The 23169-nt window shown below is 49.3% G+C and overlaps 2 protein-coding genes across 7 annotated transcripts in view; one reads left to right on the top strand and one right to left on the bottom strand.

The window, feature by feature from the left end:
• DDB2 (damage specific DNA binding protein 2) overlaps positions 1-12021 on the top strand; it is a 36396-nt gene extending 24375 nt beyond the window's left edge. For all 6 annotated transcript variants that reach the window (XM_074997304.1, XM_074997299.1, XM_074997302.1 and 3 more), the window contains 4 exons: positions 3932-4077; positions 4279-4443; positions 5328-5373; positions 11089-12021. In XM_074997304.1, the coding sequence (XP_074853405.1) occupies positions 3932-4077; positions 4279-4443; positions 5328-5373; positions 11089-11330 (599 nt within the window). In that variant the 3' untranslated portion in view covers positions 11331-12021. The remainder of the gene's footprint in view (positions 1-3931; positions 4078-4278; positions 4444-5327; positions 5374-11088) is intronic.
• Positions 12022-12400: 379 nt separating this feature from the next.
• On the bottom strand, positions 12401-23147 carry ACP2 (acid phosphatase 2, lysosomal). Its single transcript, XM_074997305.1, has 11 exons — positions 22963-23147; positions 22711-22806; positions 22394-22480; positions 20332-20484; positions 19868-19966; positions 19625-19714; positions 16184-16316; positions 16007-16095; positions 15033-15139; positions 14564-14739; positions 12401-14479 (listed from the first exon to the last, which is right to left on the bottom strand). The coding sequence occupies exons 1-11, from the start codon at positions 23113-23115 to the stop codon at positions 14343-14345; spliced, it is 1320 nt and encodes a 439-aa protein (XP_074853406.1). The 5' UTR covers positions 23116-23147; the 3' UTR covers positions 12401-14342.
• Positions 23148-23169: the final 22 nt, after the last annotated feature.

Raw genomic sequence — 23169 nt, 5'->3', positions numbered from 1 at the left:
CTGGCCACTCCAGACAGCTACCAATCTGTGGGGCAGCAGTTTGGCATCGGCAAGGCCACTGTCGGGGCTGTCCTCATGGAGGTAAGAGGACCCATGGGGAGGGGGAGGCAGTCCTGGGAGGGGAGGGGAGGGGAGCCCTGAGAGGGGAGGGCCAGACACACCCTGCACACCCCTCATTGGTGTTCTCCCATGTCCTTCCCCTGCAGGTCGTCCACACCATCAACGCCCTGCTCCTCCACAGGCTCGTGCGGCTTGGGGACCCAGATGCTGCCATCGCGGGGTTTGCCAGCCTGGGCTTCCCAAATTGCTTCGGGGTTCTGGATGGGACCCATCTCCCCATCCGAGCTCCGGAGCACAGCGGAGGACGCTTCCTGAACAGGAAGGGCTACCATTCGGTGGTCCTCCAGGCCTTGGTGGACAGCCGGGGCCGCTTCCTGGACATTTATGTTGGGTGGCCTGGCAGCACCCACGATGCCTGGGTATTCCTGAATTCAGGCCTGTGCCGCCGGCTGGAGGCGGGGAGCTACATCCCCCAGCGGGAGATCCCTGTGGGGGACACCACGATGCCCCTCTGCGTCGTCGCAGACGCGGCGTACCCCCTCTGGTCCTGGCTCATGCACCCTTACACGGGCCATCTCTCAGCCAGCCAGGAGCGCTTCAACATGCGCCTGAACCATGCGTGCCAGGTGGTTGAGTGCACATTTGGCCGCCTCAAAGGGTGCTGGAGGTGTCTCCTCACCTGCCTTGATGCGGGCCCCACCAACATCCCCCAGATTGTGGCGCGTGCAGTGCCCTCCACAACCTGGTGGAGAGCAAGGGGGAGGCATTCTTTCAGGGCTGGGCTGCGGAGGCTGGCAGGGCTGACGTGCAGCCACCCGCTGCCCCCAATCGCCAGGTGGACCCCGAGGGGATCCGGGTCCTGGAGACCCTGCGGGCCCATTTCGACCAGGCCGCGGGGTGAACGCTGGCAGGTCCCCCACTGCACCCCCCCATCCTCCACAACACTCCCTTCCCGTACGCCCACACCACAGAGCACCCCCCCCCACTTTTCTTGCAAATAAAAATAGACCTGTTGTTTGTGAAACCACAAAACGGTAAATTCTTATTATTATATTATTACTACAAATATAAATATTATATATTATATGATAACCGTAAAACAGTGGAACACAAGGAAGGGGAGAACTATTTACATGAGGGGGCAGGTATCATAAAATAACAGGGGTCTAATACAAACTATATACAACATAAATAAAGGGGATATGTACAAAGAGGGGGTGGGCACGTCCTGGGCCCCGCACCCCCTAATGTCCAGCGCTAGGGATTGGCAGGCGCGACTCTCGCCTCAGCCTCAGCCCTGGCCGGGGCTGGCTGGGGGCCAGGCGAACTGGCAGATATTGCCGGCGGGTGTCAGCAGGCCCCAGGTCCCCCTCGGCGGAAGGCCCGGCAGTGGGACGGCTGGTGGAGCGGCGGGTGGAGCAGGCAGGGCAGGCAGAGCGGCGGCTGGCGCGGCATGGGGGGCCAGGTAGTCCGCGATGCGCTCAAACGTGTGCATAAAGGCCCCCCATGCCTCCTGGCGCCAGGCCAGCGCCCACTCCTGCAGATGGAGGCACTGCTCGTCCACCCGCAGGCGCTGCTCCAAGACCTCCAGCTGCTGCTGGAGGATCGGCAGCAGCTGGGGGTCCGTCGCCGTCCGGGGTGGTGCTGGGTCTGCCGTCATCCCCACCCTGGGGCCGGTCGGTGCTCCGCCGAGGGGCTGGCCTGCAGGGATGGCCCTGGTGGGCTCTCCGGGACCACTGACACCTCACCGGCGCTCTCCAGTCCCTCCGATGGTGCAGCTGCGGAACACGGGGGGAAGAAGAGTGGAGACAGCCGTTAGTGTGGGCCCCGAGCCGTGGCCCTTGTCCCCCCACCCCTCTGCTGCTGGTTCCCCATTCCCGTCCCCGGGACATGCTGCTGCTGATGATGGGTGTCCCACCCCCTCCCCCTTGGGGACCCTAGGTTCCACTCCCCGCATCCCCAGGGATGGGGCATGGCACTGTCGTGCTGGGGGGGCAGGGGCTGATGCACTCTTCTGAGGGACATGCCACTGCTGTCCTTGGGGCCATGGTCATCTGGGCATGTGGAGGGCCCTGGTCATGTCTGTTGGCCCCACCCCTCAACCCCAGGGGTGTGCACCGGGGGGTACATACCTGACGGTCCGCTCCCACGGTCGGGGGACACCCTGTGGGCGGATGACCTGCTGGAACTCCGGGATGGGATGGTGATCCGGAGTCCCCTGTCGCTGGAGGAGGATTCCCCCTTCTCCTCCTCCTCCAGCATCCCAGGGGTGGGCTCCTGGGGTGCAGGGCTTGCCTCTGGGGCAGACTCCGCCTCCGGGGCCTGCTGGGGCTCGTCGGCTGAGGTGTCAAGAGTGGCCGGCGGGGAGGAGGTGAGCCGGGGGCCCAGGATTTCCCTGAGCTCCCTGTAAAAGGGGCAAGTGACGGGGGCGGCCCCAGATCAGCTGGCCACATCCTAGGCCCGGGCGTAACCCTGCCTCAGCTCCTTGACCTTACTCCTGACATGGTCAGGAGTGCGGGCAGGGTGACCCCGGGCGGCCAGGCCCTCGGCCAACCGAGCAAATGCATCCGCGTTCCGCCTCTTGCTCCCCATTACCTGGAGCACCTCCTCCTCGCTCCAGAGCCCGAGCAGGTCCCGGAGCTTGGCTTCCGTCCAGGAGGGGCCCCGCTGTCTCTTCCCTGGCTGGCTGCCAGCCTGGGAGCCCTGGCTCCCCTTGAGTGGGGGGGGGCGCTTGGGGGGCTGGTGGGCAGCCATCGCAGCGGGGGGTGTGTCTCTGGGCTGCAGGGAGGCGTGCAGGCAGGCCGTGTGGCTGTGCTGCCACCTGCATGCTCTCTCAGCTTCCTGCACAGGAAGGCAGGGGGTGGGGAGCTTTAAGGGGCCGCTGCACGCGGCAACCATCGAGCTCAGGGGCTGGAGAGAGCATCTCTCAACCCCTCAGCTGATGGCTGCCATGGAGGACTCTGCTATTTCGATGTTGCGGGATGTGGATCGGCTACATGTGCCCTACTTCGACGTTCAACGTTGAAGTAGGGTGCTATTCCCATCTCCTCATGAGGATAGCGACTTCGACGTCTTGCCGCCTTACGTCGATGTCAACTTTGAAATAGCGCTCGCCACGTGTAGATGTGGCGGGCACTATTTCGAAGTTGGCGCGGCTACTTCGAAGTAGCTGGCACGTGTAGACGCGGCTATAGATGTTTATAGACCATAAAGCCAGTGCTCATTCTTTTCTTTGTTAAGATAAATTGATTGAGCTCCTTGAGTATATCATTATATTTTTTCTGATCTTTAATTGCTCTCATCTGAATTCACCCTAACACCACTTAAATGTACTATCCTCCTATTTAATAAAATGTCTGTTCTCAGTGACCCAGTCCGTTGCAGTTCCTGGGGAGCTGCCCCTGTGGGCTTAAAGTGAAAATACTGAAGACTGCTGGGAGTAGAGTGGCATTTGTTTGGTCAGATACTCCTGATGATTTTGTGTTGAAGTTCCTTGGGTAAAAACACAGGACTAAGAATCAAGATTGGGTCTGTTCTCAAAATTGGAGGGATTTGGTTTAGCAGGGCAGTAGTAGTCAGAACTGGTGCATTTTTTTCTCCCAGTGCTTGCTGTGTGACTTTGCGTGAGTTCCTTTGCCATTCCTTGTCTTTTTTTCCCATCTGTATAATGGGGACGGTATTTCCTTGCCACCCAAGGATTGTAAGCTTCAGTTTAATATTTGTAAAGATCTTGTTCCTTGGGGTATGTGGCTCTAACTATTTAGGAAGTTTTAATGGGCTTACAAATTAGAGACGTAATTAGAGGCATTTATCTCTTTGTCCATGGTCACAGGACTGTGATCTCCTGTATGCTTTATTGCTTTCTTCACAGCTTACTTCAGTCCAACAGATGGTTCTAAGCTCCTGACTACAGATCAGCACAGTGAGATCCGAGTCTATTCTTCTTCAGATTGGACCAAAGTACAGCATCTGATCCCACACCCACATAGACAGTTTCAGCACCTTACACCTATCAAGGTGAGGTAGGAAAGTTCAATATGATCTCACAGCAAATGCCAGTAACCAGTTGAAAAAAGTTTTGGTGCAACTTCTTTTCAAAATAGGGCACTGCTGTTGAGAAGCTCACACTGCTAGCGCCACAGCGCACTCTGATTGGTATAAAATTTTAGCTGTGTTCCTCTGGAATTGTTTACCAATGTCTGTCTGCTTTATGTCTAGGCGACATGGCACCCTCGTTATGACCTCATTGTGGCTGGTCGCTACCCAGACCCTAAGTTCCCAGGATACACAGTGGATGAATTGCGAACTGTTGATATATTTGATGGAAACACTGGGGAGATGGTATGCCAGCTCCATGACCCAAATGCATCTGGCATTATTTCGGTGAGCTTAAGCACTGGAGTGGGAAGGGCCATGGCGCTGTTAGCTGTAGACAAGATTTGAGGAACAGGAGAATGGTGCAATATGAACAAGACCCAAAATCTCCTAACATAGGCTCACATTCATAGTGGGGGAGGCATCTTGATAAAGTGCTGTGCAGGGAACAGTCAGTACACTGGCCCTGGGAAAGTACCTCAAAGGGATTGACTGTGACAGCTAATTTTTTTTTGGGGGGGGCTGGGGGGAGGTATCCTGAGCGTGAATCCAGGGTTGGGCATGTGAAGAGTCACTTGGGTTGCTGTTTTCCAACCCTTAGCTAGTCCTTTCCTGGTTTTGTGTAGAGGAGTCGATGTGAAATACCACCATGCCCCAAAGAAGAAGTAGCTTCTCTTTGTCTGATGCCAGCTGGGTCGCTCAGTGCACCCCCCAGCAGCTTCTTAGCAGTGACATGCCAGTACCAATAGCAAATTGAGCATCTACAGGACTGAGTACCCTGCAAGCTCAGACTGAAGAGAAGCTGAGCAGAATGGCAAGACTGGACCTGATTCTGCTCACATGTCTACCAGTGTTAAATTGGTTGCTCCACTGACTTCAGGGGAATCGCCCCAAATTATGCCTACACGAGAGGAGTATCCAGCCTGCTGACTCCCAACATGTAGCAGAGAGGAGTCGTAAAGCCATGCTGGCCAGTCCCCTCACACTTGCAGCTCTTAGTAGCTGGTGGTGTAGGGTCATGACACCAAGGGTAGCTGACCAGTGCAGAAGAGTTCCATGGCCAGCTGTGGACCTTTTTGCAATGTTCTTTAGTGAATGTTCTAGTTCCCAAAGAGTTTATGGTGTGTTATAAGCAGTGAGGCTGATAATTGTCAATATGTTTACATTTGCAGCTCAATAAGTTTAACTCTATGGGAGATACACTGGCCTCTGGTATGGGTAAGTAGGCTTCTGAGTCTCTCTCCTCATTTTATTACTGACAGTTGGAAAGCATGGGGTTCTGGCTTCTTCGTACAAAGTGATGCACTTGTGTTCAAAACTTGGTTCCAGCATTGATACTGAGGCTGAGTTCACTGCTTTGTAAAATAGGTTAAGAGGTGTATGGGGTGTCCAGGGAGGGGTAGCACCTCAGGTGTGGGGGACTTGTCATGTTTCTTTGGGGGCAGTTTGTGCACCTTTGGTCCCCACCTGGCACTCAGCTCTCATCTATTGCTCCAAGAAGCTGTAGCATGCGCAGCGGCCACACCCCAATAAACCGCTTCTACACACGGGCTAAACCAGATAAGGATAGCCAACAGGTCTGAAACCTGTGGGCTACGTCTACACTAGCACACTACGTCGAAGTAGCCTATTTCGAAGTAAGGACATCGAAATAGGCTACTTCGACGCGTATCATCTACACGTCCTCCAGGGCTGGTGCCACTGATGTTCAACGTCGAAGTAGCGACGGGGAACATCGAAATGAGCCACACCGGAAGGAAACGTGAAGCTACCTGTCGAAATAAGGGGCCGGCAAAGCCCCAAGCTGCTCCCTTAAAGGGCCCCTCCTGGACACACTTGCCCTGCACAGCACAAGATCCACAGAGCCAAAAACCGGTTGCAGACCCTGTGCATGCAGCATGGACCTCCAGCTGCAGCAGCAGCAGCCAGAAGCCCTGGGCTAAGGGCTGCTGCACGCGGTGAACACAGAGCCCCACAGGGGCTGGACAGAGCGTCTCTCAACCCCTCAGCTGATGGCCGCCATGGAGGACCCCGCTATTTTGAAGTAGCAGGATGCGGATCGTCTACACACGCCCTACTTCGATGTTGAACGTCAAAGTAGGGCACTATTCCCATCTTTGGATGGGAATAGCGATTTCAACATCTCACCGTCTATCGTCGATTTCAACTTTGAAATAGCACACGGCGCGTGTAGATGCGACGCATGCTATTTCGACATTGTGCGGGCTACTTCGAAGTAGCCGGCTAGTGTAGACGTACCCATGCTGAGATAGGGACTTGCCTATCCCAGCATGCAAAGTCTGCTTCGGTGGACTGGACGGATGAGATCAACAGAGAGATCCAATGACCAGGAAGCCAGCTCTGCAATGCTCTGTGGAGAGTGAAAGGTATGACGAGGCACTGAAGACGGCATGGCCATCTACTGCAGCCTAGGAAGTCTCCAGCCGTGATGACTTTTCATACCACTGGAACCAGGTTTCTGAGGCTGAGGGAGTAGAACTGCCCCTGTGCAATGGCTTTTTCACTTTAAACATTCTCCTGCACAGGTTCTTTTCACATTCTCATCTCTCAAATCAGTCTACTTTATCCTTGTACATCTTCTGTTTGCTTCGGAGTCCTGTGGCGATGGGGGAGGGGTGACAGGTGGCAGTGACCACTGGGAGTTGTAGTTCCAAACCTGCACGTAGGTGGCCTGTGGGCTTTGGTCGCTTGACTCTGACCCAGGGACAACAGGGGAGTTTGGCAACATCCCAGGCAACTGAGCAGTCCTTTTTAGGAGCAGCATTGCTCACCCTCAAATGAGGGAGGGGACTAGAAAAGGGGACTAAAAAATTGCTTGTCCCAACCAAACTGGCCACATGCCACGGCTGGCAGTTTTACCCTCACAGCAGTTGAAAAATGGTGAAAAGAAATGATATTTGGAGCATGGAACACTCGCATCCTCTTGAACAGGGAGAACACTAAGAGGCCTGAGAGAAGAATGGCCCTCATAGCAAGAGAATTGGCACATTATAGCATTGACATAGCTGCCCTGAGTGAGACCAGACTTGCAGAGGAAGGATCCATCTGTGAACCAAAAGGAGGTTACACCTTCTTCTGGAAAGGGAGGCCAGAAAATGAAGACAGAATCCAGAGAGTGGGAATTGCCATCAAGACATCACTTCTGCACCAGTTTCCTGTCCTACCAAACTGCATCAGTGAGCATTTGATCAAGCTCTGCTTTCCCCTCTATCGCTCTTGCCACGTCAGTCATCAGTGCTTATGTCCCCACTCTGACCAGCAGCAATGATGCAAAAGAGAGTTTTTACGAGGACCTTGACCATTTTGTGAAAGCAACTACTCATAGTGACAAGCTTCTCCTGTTGGGTGACTTCAACACCAGAGTCTGCAAGGAAAGTAGGAACTGGAAAGGGGTGCTGGGGCATCACAGTGTTGGTAACATAAAAGCCAATGGCCTTCTTCTGCTGAGCTTGTGTGCAGAAAATGACCTGACAATTATCAACCCTCTCTGCAGGCAGGCCGATAAAATACAAGACCACATGGATGCACGTGAGATCAAAACAGTGGCACCTGACTGATTATGTCATCAGTTGCAGGCAGGACATTTATGATGTTAAGATCACCAGGGCCACGTGGGGAGCTGAGTGCTGGATTGATCATAGACTCGTCAGATGTGTCCTTACGCTGCACATCACACCACTGCACCACAAGAAGTTGGAGGTTGTCAGACCCTCCTTCAACATTGGGAAGCTGCAACATATTGGTCATTGTGAACAATTCACAGGCCACCTTGACAACATGCTGATGTCCCATGGACCTCTGACTGGAGACCCAACACAAGTGGGACCAGTTTAAAACCCTGGTGACAGAGTCAGCCAAGTTGACACTAGGACTAAAAAAGAGAGTTCACCAAGACTGGTTTGATGAAAATGGCGAGACCATCATGAAGATCTTTAGAGGAAAAACAGAACGCATTTCTGTTACAGCAAAACGATCAGTCCTCAATCTCCAAACATGACCATTTTAAGCACCTTCAGAGTCAGGCACAGACTGCAATTTGCAAAATGCAAGATGAGTGGTGGGAAAGAAAAGCTGATGAAGTCCAATGTTATGCTGATACCAAGCACTCCAAGATGTTCTTCAGTGCTATCAAAATTGTTTATGGACCTTGAAAGCCAAGTACACCTCTCCTGTCTGCAGATGTCATGACCCTCCTGAGAGAGAAGAGAAGCCCCAATGATAGGTGGAGAGAGCACTTCAGCAACCTTCTCAACAGCCCCTCCATTGTCGACCCTGCGGCCCTAGACCAGATCCCTCAAAAACCCAGGACAGACAGTCTTGACCCAGGCCCCTATGAATGGATGAGGTCAAAAAGGCAATCAGTCAGACCAGCTCTCTTAAAGCCCCTGGGATGGATGGTATCCCTGCTGAAATATTCAAGGCAGCAGGACCAGTGTCACTTGAAGCCTTTCACAGCATTTTGACCAGCATCTGGGAAGAAGATGACATACCCCAATACTTTAGGGATGCCACAATCATCTCACTCTTCAAGAACAAGGGCAACAAAGCTGACTGTGGAAATTACCAGGGCCTCTCCCTTCTCTCTACTGCTGGGCAGATCTTGGCTCGAGTCATCCTCAACCATCTGATCACCAGCATCTCAACGGAGAACCTACCAGAGGCACTGTGTGGTTTCCACCCAAGCTGCAGCATCATTGACATGATCTTTGCTGTTCGTCAGGTCCAGGAAAAGTGCACAGAGCAGCACTTGGATCTATATGCCTTCTTTATAGACCTGACCAAGGCATTTGACACTGTCAACAGAGAAGCCCTGTGGGTTATCCTATCAAAATTTGGCTGCCCAAGAAGATTCATTAACCTCATATGCCTGTTCCACGATGACATGACTGGTTTTGTTCTTTCAAATAGCGAGTCCTCAGATCCATTTGAGATATCCAGTGATGTGAAGCAAGGGCGCGTGCTGGCCCCAGTGCTATTCAGTCTCTTTTTCATGTGCATCCTCAGCCACGCAGTTAGGGGACCTGGACCATGGAGTCTACATAAAGTACAGGCTTGATGGGTCACTTTTCGACCTTCGTTGTTTGAATGCTAAAACCAAGACGCTTGAGAGGCTCATCCTTGAAGCCCTTTTTGCTGATGACTGTGCGCTTATGGCACACAAGGAATCTGACCTCCAGCTTACTGTCAACAAATTTGCTGAAGCCACTCGCCTCTTTGGTTTGACCGTCAGCCTAGGAAGGACCAAGATACCTGCTCCAGGATCCACTGCTCTCCCCACTTCAATCTCTGTTGAAGAAACAGAGTTAAAAACAGTAGACAAGTTCAAGTACCTCGGTCGCATGATAGCCAGTGATGGTTCCCTTGACAAAGAAATGAATGCCAGGATCTGCCAGGCCAACCAGGTACTAGGGATGTCTAAGAGCGTGAGTGTTGAATCACCACAATATCCAACGATCCACTAAACTGAAGGTGTACCAGGCTGTAGTCCTGACCAGTCTTCTTTATGGATGTGAAACCTGGACCTTGTACAGAAAACGTGAAACTGCTGGAGAGCTTCCACACATGCAGCCTGAGAGCAATACTGCACATTTGATGGCAGGACAGAGTTACGAACCTGGAAGTCCTTGACGGAGCAGAAACCACAAGCATTGAAGACATGATTCTGAAAGCCCAGCTTTGCTGGACAGGGCACGTCATATGAATGGAGGAGTCAAGAATCCCTAAGCAACACCTCTATGGTGAACTCTCCCAGGACTAAAGGAATCAAGGTAGGCCTCGCAAGAGGTAGAAAGACTGCATGAAGCCCAACATTGCTCATGCTGGATTAAAGCCAAAGCAGCTAGAGCAGCATGCATAAGACTGAACAGGATGGCGTGCTCTTGTATGACATGCGTATGATTCCTTCAAAGAGCAGCAACGCATATACCTGATTGATGCTCATGAGAGGAGGAAAGCAACAGCAGCAGCCACACCATCACAGACGAGGACAATTCCTTTGCCCCTAATGTGAACACCCATGCGCTGTTCAAGGCTTGGACTCCTTAGCCACATGCGAGTTCACAACCAATGAGCCTGTGCAAGCTCAAGATGTCATCATCAGACATGACGGACTACCAAGAAGAAGAAAATAGGTTAATATCTTGGCCTTTTATTCCCCACCTCCAGTGTCCTTAGGATTAATGGATGTTTGTAAAGTGTTTCGAAAACATCCACTAAAATAGTAACAGAGAGGGAGCTGTGCGAGTCTATATACTATCAAAACAAAAAAGCAGTCAAGTAGCACTTTAAAGACTAACACAATAATTTATTAGGTGAGCTTTCGTGGGACAGACCCACGAAAGGTCATCCACTAAAATGTGCTGCATGACAATTAGTTTCAAGAAGCAGCTTTTTAAAAAAAAGGGTGCTGCTGCCATCTGTTGGCTATATAGTAATACTGAAATGAAAGAAGTCCCTGCCCTTTGCCCTCTACTGCTGGTCTCATTGGCCTTTGCCTGACTTCTCTTGGGTTACTGTATTTCTACATGCTTTATGTTCAAAGAGACCCCACCTTCCTAGCATCTGGGGAAAGCTGGCCATATTGGGGGTCTGATTGGTCAGAATCTTTGGTATAACTTTTCTTTTTTATGGAAGCTGAGGGGTAAGGAAATTAATTGATCATGTCCCTTAATTGCCAGCTACTGCTTCAAACGTTTCCATGGCCCTATGGCTCAGAGGTATGATTCCTACTATAGGAGTACATGGAGGCAATGACAGGAAGAAATTATATTCACTATCCGTTGTGATTGGACATAGCTAGAAAAATACTGCTTTTGTTGGGTAGGAGCTGATTCTTATATTTAATTAATATAGGCAGCAATTGCCCCATATATCCAAAGCAGAATTTGAGTGTTGAATTTTTCTCCCCCATAGGCTTTAACATTCTGATCTGGAGCCGGGAAGAAGTGGTAACCAAGAAACAGGAGCATCTCTTGAAAGCAATGACAGAACAGGGAATTGGAAGCAGGAGTTTGTCCAGGCCTGGCCTGCAGAAGTCAAGCGCGAGGGCAAGCAAACTGAAAACCAAGCTGCTTGCTCTGGAACTAGAGGGGACTAAAACAAAAAGAAAAGATCCCAAATCCCAGGGCAGGAAGCAGAAGGATCTGGAGGACTGAACAGGCACCTCCAGGTTTTCTAGAGCATGCTAGACAAAGCCAGTTTTGGCACAGCGGGTAACTTCTATCTTGAAAGGCACCCACTCTTCAGCTTTGTTCTTTCTTGCTGGGAAGTTGCTGCTTGTACTCTCTGCTTTCCTCTCCAGGGGGTGGTGTCACTGCTCAGCTGCTGCTGAGTGAGTGACACTTTATCAAGCACTTTGGGAGCCTGAATGTCAGCATGCCCTATGTTTGCATCCATTTAACTGGACCGCAAAGAGCAGCATTATGCTTATGCATAATTCTTGTCCTTTAATATCTGTCATGGGATGTGAAGTCAGTGTGGAAGCAGCCAGGGCTGAGTTGGACTGCTGCTGTAGTTATATTTTCAGAGCTTTAGTCTCTCTCCTGCAGTGTTCAGCTAGACCTCTTTTCAGTCTTGTACCCAAAATGGAGGGATTGGTGGTCTTAAACGGGGATCTAAAGGTTGCCTGCTCTGCTCCCCTTCTCTGAGCTACAATCAGGTCTTTTGTTAATCTACATGTTTGTTTGAATGTTAGCATACTTACAAGGCTGCCTGGGGTATAGGTGGAATACCTGCTATCCCCGATACTGTTGGCTATGGCAGGGCCTCAGATTTTGCTGGGAGGCTTTGTTAACTTTATGGTGTTTATAATATTGAAGTCTTAATAAAGTTTTGTACACAATAGGCCTTCTGCCCTATGAGTGACTATCTCACGTGGTGTGTTGAATTGCTTGTTGAGTGTGAGGGGTTCTTGAGCCCATCCCAGCAGCAAATATTTGTGTAATTACTCCTACAAAGTGCTGAGGGGAAATGAGACAAATTCACTCACAAACTGAGGTATCTGCTTTTTGTAAGGTAGCAGGAGACAAAAATATGAAAAGCATAAAACTTAACTTCTTCTCTCCCCCTGCTGTGGTTCACGTTGGGATTGCTCCCTTTGTTCTTGGTACCTTCCCTGCTCCATTTTTGTACTAAGAAAAAGTAAACGTTGCAATCAGATCTACCTATAACATGGGAGCTAACTGGCCTATGCTTCTGCAAGCCAACACAGGAGGAGTAGCAGGAGCCCAGTCTCAATTTGATTTTAATGAATAAAAGGCAAGAGGTAATAGAACAAAATTACAAAACCTCATTTAGTCAAAGTCTAAATCACTATATCTTTCTTCCCTGTGTGCAAAATCATGCTGTCTTTAAAAATAGCCTCCTCTGATATTCAGGCTTGTGCCTTCCTCCTTCAGTCCATTTCTCAGGAGCTGCTGCTTATTCTTTGGAACTGTGTTTTGCCTTTTAAGAGAACTAAGTTGCATCTTCGAGTCAGAAATAGGTGAAGCAGTTGCTGAGAGCAGCAGGCTGGTTCTGTTGCCAGTTAAGAGTTCCCATGCTGGTAGGAGCCTGAAAAACCCCCACGAAGAAGTGGAAGGAAAGAAAAGGAACCCTGCTTGTAGCCTCTGCTGCCAGGAAGGGAAGGAAAGAGGATCAGAAAAGGAACTAAAATAGGGAAGTGAATATGCAGTATCACCCTAGGAGGAGTGAGAGCCTCTGGTGCCTGCTGCAACCCTGCTCTTCACTAGAAACTACAGTGGAGACAGTGGACAGAAGCTAATGACTGCTAGGCATCGGCAGTGCCAACACCAGCTATAGTTTGCTGAGTGATTCCTGCACCCTTCACTCAGTTGGTCTATGGTCTATCACCTTTAGAAGATCCAGGTGAATAGTGACACAGGGTTACTTGCATGCCCCAGCCAGTAAGCTGGGCATTTGTTTTTATAAACGATACCCATGTGGAGAATAGGCAGAAGACGAGCAAGGCTGGCCCTGGTCGCAGTTTTGGAGTAAGCAGTTCTGCTACATGGTCTTTAAGTGCAGTGTAAAATTTTCTGCCTGCTGTGCACACTTGCTTGGCCCCCAGTTAATGTCTGCATCCATGGTATGGTACAGGGACAGTAGCTATACCCTGGCTTTAGCAGTCATGGCTGGGGGAAGGTAAAAACAAACGGCTGTAACTGTAGAGAAAGATATCTATGATGCCATAAATACAAGTGATTAAAGCTTGGCAAGTTAGGACTATGAATGCAATTAAAGCTCAGGGAGAAGGCACAGGACATTCTACTTTGTACAGCATTGAACAGCAGCCTAGGTGCATGATAACTCAGAAGGGTGAGAAATGGGGTATGGTGCTGACTGACCCATATGACAAAGTCTGCTCATACCTGGAACGTCTCCAGTCTACTCCTGTACTGAATGAAACCTGAGACCAATGGCAGGTTTACAGTCCAAACCTGATTTAAGGCTAGTTTTTCCTCTCAGAAAAGAATTGTCAGGTGCCAACAGCAACTAAGTAGCTGAGACAAGGAGACCCCGCAGCCTTATGAGCAACGAACCAGTGACTTGCAGCAGCTCCATTTTCTTGGAAAACAGATGAGGATTCGACTACCAGCCTGCTGGTATGAGTTGGAGTTGGGACCTCTGTCTAAGGTCCAGCTTTCACCCAGGAATCAGACCAAGACAAAGTGCTAGAAGCAGATTGGGAATCACACTGAAATCAAATCATTCAGACCTTAGTGAACAAGGTCATTGTCACCTGAGCAGCTGATGACACCCGCTGGGTGATTCCCAGTCCTCTTAGCTGCTGCTAGGATAATTGGTAGCATTACACCCATTAAAAGGAAAAAGATTATTCATGAAAAAACATTGATTGTTCCAGGTGGAAGAAAGCCCCAGCTTTGTCACATATTAGGTGTAGGTACTCGATACAGAACACTGGGGCAATCCACTGCCTCCATGCAGTCGGCCCATCCTGCTCCAGATGCCCTGGGATTTCACCTCCAACTGTCATGTCTCATCCAAAGAGCAGCCAGAGGCTAGCCACATCAGATCCAAAATCAGAGTCCACCTTCTGTATGGCATGTATTGGTCACAGCAGAAGAACGCTCTGTACTTAAGGACAATCCAACCACTCCCAGAAACAGCACTGCTCCTTGCTGTCTGGGGAGCAAGCAGAGCAGTTGTCAAGGCTGCTCTTCTCCCTCATTAGAGACATGTCGGTAGCCAGGTGGCTGGGACTGTATGCGGAAAAGGACTGTCAGGAGGAGGATTATGAGGAGGAAGAGGATGGATCCACAGACGGCCAGAGCCACAATCAGTTCTGCAAGGGAGAAAGCAAACATTCAGTATGGCAACATTAAACCATCACTGTCCCCCATCGATGCCCAGCCCAGCTGGCACTCACCTGTGTCCTGGACACTGGTTGCTATCTGACACTCACGTGCCCAATCCTGGGGAATGACAGGGTCAGTGAGTCGCAGAAAATCCAGCAAGGGGCAGTGCTGGGCACAGCCAGACAGTGTCAGTGGAAAAGGCTCCCTGCCACTCTCATTATAGAAAGACATCTCCACAGAAAAGTTACTGGGGATAGAACAGACATGAATTGAGCTAGAGTGCTGAGAAGTCAATAATTACATACTGTTCTCCCACTTTCCCCCTGCCTGCGACCATTGCTCTTTCCAGACAGACTATGGCTGTCACTTCCTATCACTCACTTGGCATGCAGCTCTGAGAGGTGGCCCTTTCCCATTGCTCTGTATTAAGAGCTTTCTTCCTAATGTAGTTCTCACTGTACGGGCAAGGACAAAAGGCTCTGACCCGAGTCTTGCCTACATTTTTAACCCATGAGGTGAAGCTCTTACTGTTGCCCTCACCTATAATCATCTTGGTAGAGCTCAAATATGTGACATGAGGCATATGGTGCTTGCCTCCCATTGTAGACATTCAGAGCCATCTGCAGTGCCACAAGCGTTGTGTCATGCTAAGGAATGGGAGAAAACACACGATTCACACTTCATAAACAGGACAGGCTGCCTGGGATCACATCAACAAAAGGTGAGTTCAACAAGGGACCCAGGATTGAACTAGGTAAGAGAGAACTCATTGAAGGTACCCAGGACCATGCCAGCAAAGGGAAAATAGATTCTGGGAACAGAGAAAGCAGAGAAGAGGCTTTGGTAAAGTGACCTGGGACTGGGTTAGGGCAGGAGAAGAGTGGACCACAGCTAGGAACTATACCAGTCTAGGGGTCATTCTCTGAAGCCATATGTACATTGCAATAGAACACCCACAGTTGGCCTGGATCAGGTAACTCATGCTCTTGGGGCTATAAAATTATAGTGTAGATGTCCAGGCTTGGACCGGATCAGGCAGGTGATTTCATAGCTCTACAGGCCAAGCCCTACAAGCTGATCCTGGACAGTCAAGGGTGTTTTACTGAAGTGTAGACACACCAAGAGTGATCCTATTTCTAGGGCAGTTCTGGGAGAGATGCTGGACAGTCTAACTCAATGGGTTGCTAGAGAGGGAGATGACTGCATCATTTGATGGCCGAAACACCCCACCAGGACAGCACATCTTTGATCACAAGGGGCAGTAACCCAAAGTCTTCCCTTCTGCTCTTGCTGACTCAGCCACAGGCTGGATTTTCAGATTGGAAATTCATTTCCTTGGATGCAGAAGGGATGATGCCAGATGCTGAAGAGAGTATGCTGCTATGGCCAGACATATCCTGGGTGCAGTATTTAGGGACTGCACTGGAGGATGGAAGGGCCTTACTGGTGGCTCTATCACAAAACCCCTTGGCAAATGGAGTGGGAAGACAGCTAGCTCCTAGATGCGGACATACTGCTGAGTAAGCGATTAATTTCAGGTGCGGAGCTGCAGAGGTGTTTGCTGCGAAGGTCAGGTTTTTCCTTATCTGAGCCAGCAGAACTCCTGATGAAAGAAAATAGCTGGTCAGATCCCAAAGCTCATTAGGACAGAATGAGACTCTTACCTGAGATGCCATCCCTTCCCCACTCACCACCCTGCAGACGAGCTTTCTCCTTCTGCTGGTGGATCCCAAACAGAAATTCAAAGCCAAAGTCTTTTATTTGCCTCAACCGAGTCATGACATCTGGGGTTACCCATTGTGGCAGTGACATCTTATGTGTTTGCTGAAAAGACAGGAAAACTCATTCAAAGGTAGGTAGTGTGGATAAGGGGTAAATCACAGGGCTTGGAATCAGGAGACCTGGCATCTAGTCCAGACTCCGCCACGGGCTCACTGTGTCACCATGGATGATCCTCTTCTGGTCTCAGTCTACTCTTTAACCCGCGTGGCAGAGCTACAGTTGTATGATATTTTTGCCATCTTATCATAAGAAGCACTAATGAACAGCAGGAGTAAAAACTAGGAACTAAATTTCCTCTAAAAACACAGGCAGACTGTGGCGTTAGCTCATGTTACAGACACAATGAATCTGGAGTGTCTACTTTGTGTGGAGATGATTCTACCCCACTGAGACCATGCACAGCCAGAAATCAAAACAAGACAAAAGAGCAGGAAGTAGATTCAGACAAAGCTATTACTACGGCAGAGCACATCCATACACAGGAAATCATCAGAAGCACAGGCACTTGTACACTGAAGAAGAGAGAAGAATACTAGCACCCTAATTGTCATACTGAACTCCAGCTCAGATGGAAGCCCAGTAACCATTTTCTGAACAAGAGGAATGGGAAGTCAGGAGAGGGATCTGTTTGGCAGACAGCCAAAATACTAGAGGAATGGATGAACAGCACCTGCAATCGCATCAGAAAGGTTGCAACTTTTTGGTTCAGTTGGGCCAATTTCCAAGGCCATGTCCTATCACACTCCATGGGAAACATGACTAACACTCTCTTGGTCATTCTGCGTGACTCAGATCAGGTACCTGTCAACAGCCTGTGTAGTTTGTTTTGCATTCATTTACCAAGATCACAGCTAGGAAGTTCTGGTTCTGCTTAGATTTGTTAGTTTTCGTCTAGATCAGCAGGGGAAACTTATTTCTCTGAGTAAGCAGAACTTTCTTTCCTGGGATGCACTTATGGGGATGGAGTTCTCTCTTCTCAAAGTCTGCCCAATCTCCTCCTACTAGTCAATGAGCTGTTGAGTTCTCAGCTCCGTAAGTCTGTGAGAAATCTAACCAGACAGTTAATGAACAGAGTCTCTGACCCTGCTACACCAAGTCTTTGAGTGAACCCAAGAAGTAAAAGGGACTCCCCTAATTTTACTGGCAGGGGAGTTTCCATTTCACTAGTAGGAACTCCTTAAATCCTGATTCCTCCAGGAAAAACAGTGGATTGTGTGATTCTAGGAAAATCTTTCAAAAATCAAAGAATGCTTGCTCCTCCCACTAACGGGCTAAAGGTCTTTTCAGAAGTCACGGTCACAGAAAAAACAAAATGCCAGAAGCCAAAGAAATGCAACAAAGAATCCAAAAGAAATTTCTCTTAACATACTCAAATCTGGGAGGGACAGGCATTTCTAGTTACTGAACAAGGGTGAAATTCAACCTGGTCAGAAAACCAATTACTGTGCTGTTAAGGGAAGTTTCAGAATGACACCTGTAGCAGGTTTTATTGTGGTAATTATAGTATTTGGACCACCAAGGATTTTGAAGACTTACAGCTGGTCTGCATGTGGAGTTATTTAGGAATAATTATTATGGAATAGCTATTTCTGAATAAATCCATGTGCAAGCACTCTTATTCTGAAGTAAGTACCTTTTTCAGAATAAACTCAATCCACTTTTTGGATAAAAGTTGTCTACATGGAGTTATTCCAGAATAGCTATTCCACTTTGAATTCATATCCCACCTTATTTTGGAAAAAATGTCCTTTGTGTGGACAAGGCTTTTGGAAGGTTTTAACCAACAAGCAGTATTAAAGCACCAATTCTGTCTATATTATAGTGGGCTCAATCATGGCTCCTTACTTAGCAGACCTCAGTTTTGCATTCAAAGCAGAGATTATACAACACTGTATGTGAAGAATAGGGGTGATATCCTACATAAATTAAGAGCTCCAAGGCCTTGTCTATACAAACATGCATTGGTTGAATAAGGTGTTTGGTTAAACCAGGTCAAGTGCGTGTACAGACGTCCATACTCTGAGTACTAAATGGATCTTATGAGCATTTGAAAGTAGTCTAGTAGTTTACATTCTAAAAGTAAATTAAAAATTGAGTCCTAAGAATATATTATCTTGGGTCAGACTAATTTCGTCCCCAGTGATTTCAGTGCACTGTCCAGCTACACACAAATTGGCAAAAATGTGGATTTAGAATAGACTGGGGCAGGGATTCAGTTTGGAGGAGAAATGTTTCGAGTTAATTACCTCTTTTCCTGTTATTGTTCATAACTGAACTTACACTTTCAGCAAAGGCTGGAGAATGTTCTTCAAAATCATCTCAAAGAATATGGCTCACCTCTTTAAAAATGGCTTCCATCTCCCATTGAGTCAATGGGACTCAAACCACAAGCTGCCCTAAGCAAAGATGTCCAAGAAAATAACTAATTCTGTGCCACAGTGACATTACAATAAATAAAATAAATCAATAATAAAAATCTGTTTTAAAATTAAATCAGTTTAATCGGGTTTAGGATTTTTTTTTAAAAAGCATGAATTTTACTTATATTACCACTACAGTGCAGACAATGTTAGCAAGTGTTCTCTTTGGATTTCTTTTAGTTTTAACCTCTACTCTAAATTTCTGGGGCTTGTATTGTTTGTTTGGGGATAATTATAAACACATCTATAATGTTTATCCTCTATTTCTGAAATGTTCTGTCAGCGTTAACTCCATTTTAATGTATTTTTTGTTTAGGAATTACTAAAATGATACCACTTTTTTCTTCTCCAGAGCCTTTCTGTGTCAGAGGAGCTCAAATGTGAGGAATATAGGAATTTATTATTCCCTTTTACAAATAGGGAACGTGAGGTGTCTACCAGGAACATGACTGGCCCAAATTAACTAAGAGCTATGGGAGAAACAGGAATAGTTCCCAGGAGTCCTAACTCCCTTTTTTTAGTACAAGCATCTAGATTAGCACTCCCTCCATCTTGAAAAATATTTCACTCACGCTCTGATTCAAACCAAAGACTAGTAAAAATTTTTGGACAACTGTCCCTTTCTCGAGCAATAGATTATCACAGGTAAAATCAGTTCTGTCAGGATTTCTGAAATACGTGTCACAGGATCGCTGGTGCCAAAGCAGAGAGATTTCCTAAACTGTGCCATTGGACAGGGGAAAGAGTTATTCCAATATCTTCAAATTAGGGCTAACTATATGGAGGGAGAAGTGGAAGGCTGCTTTACAACAGGCAAATCCATTTCTCACCAAATGCAATTGTGTCCACTCCAATGAATTCCTAGCCTCACTCCACTGAGCCAAAGACCCAGGTCCCCACAGTTGTGGTGGAATGCTCAAACTGACTTACCTCACAAAAAAGTGTGTCGTACACACTCCAGGCAGACTCCATGGATACGTTCTGGATCCCTGTCTGATTTGCCACCATTTCTAGGAACTCCTGCAGGAGATAAGAGAGACTCGAACCTTCTGCTCTTCCATCACACAACTCTGCGGAGTGGAGATCTTCCACCTCTCCCTGACACATACACTCATATAAAAGGTATCTCCTTCCTCTTCAGGGAGACCTTTTCTGACACAAACTATCACTTACCAAATTCTGTTTGGTTTTATTTATGTACTGAGCTGACTGCCTGGTTTCATTCTGTAGCTGCTCATATCGTGGACAAGGGGATAATGGAAACTTCAGCAGCTGGTCAGAGAGAAAAAGAGAGGCTTGATCAGGGAAATTTCTGACAAGTAGCTGTGCCTACACTGCCTCCCCGCCACAACTGCCACCACGCCACTAATGAACTGGACTCCTGAATGGGGTCTAAGTATCTGAAGCAGAGGAAGGGTCATCTTTCCATTATGATGGTGCATCTAACCACTAAATCACCATGGGACATAAGAAAGATTCTGGGTCTAGAAGCATAGGATTCTCCCGCAAGGCCAGGGTAAGAAGTGATATAGAGAAAGCTCAGGACCAAAGGGGGAGGTCACTGAAGAAGTAAGCTCTTGGAAATAAGAAGAATGCCATTTCTGCACTGCCAATATTTATCCTTGAAAATGACTCACCTTCTCCCCAGACTCAGGCACAGTGTGTACAGGGATTGGCTGCCAAGAAATATTAGGGTTGAACACCTGTTGTCCTTGTGGGGGATACAGTCCTGCCAGATTGGCCTCTGCGCTCATCAGTGTCCTGTCATAATCTGTGCTGCGAACAAAGATCTGCCAGGGCAAAAAGAGCCTGTGAATATCACTGTTCTGCACAGGAGTGGGGATACCTGGGCTCTCACCAAGAGACTCAATACAGGCACCACAAAGACACATGTTTTAGGCACGGCAAAAAGTATATGGAATGGACTAAGGCCACTGCAGTTCAAACACTTCACAAACAGTGGTGAGGGAAGTGGAAAAGCTTATAAGGCAGGCTATTTAGGCATGTGGGGCACAGCACAGAACAGCAGTGAAGGATTATCTCAAGCAAAATCAGATTAGTAGCAAGTAGCTAGGAGACAAAGTCAGAAATATACATGGAGGTAGGTACAAAAAGAAAATATAGTGTAGTTACTGCATAGGACTGAAGGCAGGACTCCTTGGTGTTCAGCTCTGTGCAACTTGTGACAAACCCCTATCTCTTTCTGGCCTGGTTTTTCCATCTGTGAAATGATGGCAATAGTGACTGGGCTAGAGGATATGGCAGAGGATTCATTTATTCAAGTATTTTTTGGTCCTCTGAGGGAAAGGGGCAGAGTATCATCCAGTTTAGAGCAGTTCCCAGACTTTTTAGCATCACGCCTCCCATTTCATTTTTGAGAAACTCTTATGCCCCCACACCTCTTCTTTGCCATCATCCAACCCCCTTTAACAAAAAATTCAATTTGTAATTTAAAATAAACACAAAAGCTTGATATAAAATTGTTATTTACAATTGAAAATAAGTGTAAAAATATTTTCTTGGCTGCTTGTGGTTGCCTGGTGTGCCTGAGACCCATGCAAGCCTCCAGAGCTGCCCGCGCCAGCCGTGTGCCCTCCTGAGACCTGCGCTGCCAGAGCTGCCTGCCTGAGTCCCACGCCACCAGGGCCAGCCACCACTGGCCCGCCAGCCGCCAGGGCCAGTCATCCACCTGCCCACCATCCGCCCGAGCCCTGTGCTGCTGGGACCAGCTGCCTGCCCACCAGCCACCCACTTCAGCTGCCTGAGCCGCCCACCCAAGCTCCATGCTGCCAGGGCCAGCTGCCCACCTGCCACCTTGAGCCGCATGAGCCCCATGCTGTCAGGGCCAGCCACCCAAGCCCTGTGCTGCAAGGGCCAGCCACCCGCCCACCAGCCTGACAAGCCAAGCTCCATGCTGCTGGGGCCAGCCACCTGAGCCCCACAGGTCCCACAAACTGGCTGGCCACGCGAGCCCTGCAAGCCACCCACTTGCGCCTTCCCCTGCCTTCCTACAAAGCCAGGCACCACCAACCCCTCATCTTCCTCCTCCTCCCCAACCCAGACTCAGTCTCTTTTGCAGAAGGCAGCTAGGTCCACGTGGGTCTTTGCTGGCTGCCTGCCTTTTATAGTGGCTGCGCCTGGTTACCCATGAAAAATGGCAGGGGCTGAGGGCCGGAAGCAAAGGCCAGAGCTTTCTTCAGGTGGGGGCTGGGTCGCCTTGCGTCTCCCCCCAGAATGTCTTCACATACCCAGTTTCGGGAAACCATGGTCTAGAGCTTCACATACTCAACTGATGTCATAGTGCTTTTGTAGGTCTATTACTTTTTTTACCTTCCTTGGTTTAGGTGACAATGGCCTCAGGCCTTCTTTGCACAGTTTCTTGTTACACCCAGATTTAATTATCCCTTCATTGCCCTTTTCTTTCCCCATCCACTCTTAGGGGACTGCACTCATTTGATATTCATAGCAATCCAAGTAATTTCGGAGCGTTTCTACAGAAGACACTATTTACATAGTCATATCACATATTAGTCTTGGATGTCAAAGCACAGCAGCAGGAACCTGACAAAGAGAAACAATAAAGGGCACTAAAGACACTGGAGGTATCACAAGCAGCAGGCTGTTCCTTACAGGAAGAAAAAGTGACTCCAGGGGAGAACTACAGTATGACCCACAGTCGTGGGAGTATGTTGCACTAACCTCCTGCCTCTGGTATGAGGCCTTCAAGAATCCATGGTAACGCTTCCGGAGAAACTGGCCCAGATCCCAGTGCTGCAGCATCCCAATCTGCACAAATCAAAAACAAGGTTTAACACTATGCTAGCCCAACCCCGACAGAGACATCCCATGTCAAAGGCCACGTGAAATGGTTGATCGGGGGGCCACGGTGAGTTCCCGGGCACACACACCCCCCACTTCAGGAAGTGGCAGCAATTCCCTCACCTCCCGAAGGGGGAGGCAAATCAGACACCAGAGGTACAACCCCAAAGGCGATGCTGCTCCCCGAAGGTACCCACCTGGGTGAGCTGACCAAATCCCTGGGGCCAGGCGCTCTCCTGATGGGGATCCCGAGGGTAGGCTCTCACTGGGGACCGGTCCCCGTGCCGGTACAGCTGGAAGAAGAGAAGCCTTCGAATTAACTAGGGCTTCCCATTCGCTTGCCCTTCCCCGCCCCCCGGGCCTCACAGCCGCGCCCCGCCCCGCTCTCCCAAGCCGGCCCCAGCCCGGCCGAGGCGCCCGGCCCGAGCTCGCCGGCTGCCGCCTCTCACCAGCGTCACAAAGCGCAGGCTCCGGGCTTGAGCCAGTGGCGGTGCCAGTACGAGGCTGATGCCCAACAGCAACGCGGGAGGAGCCGCCAAGCTACGGCGCGACCTGGCCACCGCCATCGCTCTCCCAGCCCAGCCCAGCCCAGCCCAACCCATCAGTGACGTTGCTGCTGGGCCGGTACAGCTCGCCCCCCGGAACTCCGGCCTCGC

This window comes from Carettochelys insculpta, chromosome 6 (assembly GCF_033958435.1).
Source record: "Carettochelys insculpta isolate YL-2023 chromosome 6, ASM3395843v1, whole genome shotgun sequence".
Taxonomy (NCBI): Eukaryota; Metazoa; Chordata; order Testudines; family Carettochelyidae; genus Carettochelys; species Carettochelys insculpta.
The sequence above is the reverse complement of the archived record's forward strand: the minus strand, read 5'-3'. Positions and strand labels throughout refer to the sequence as shown.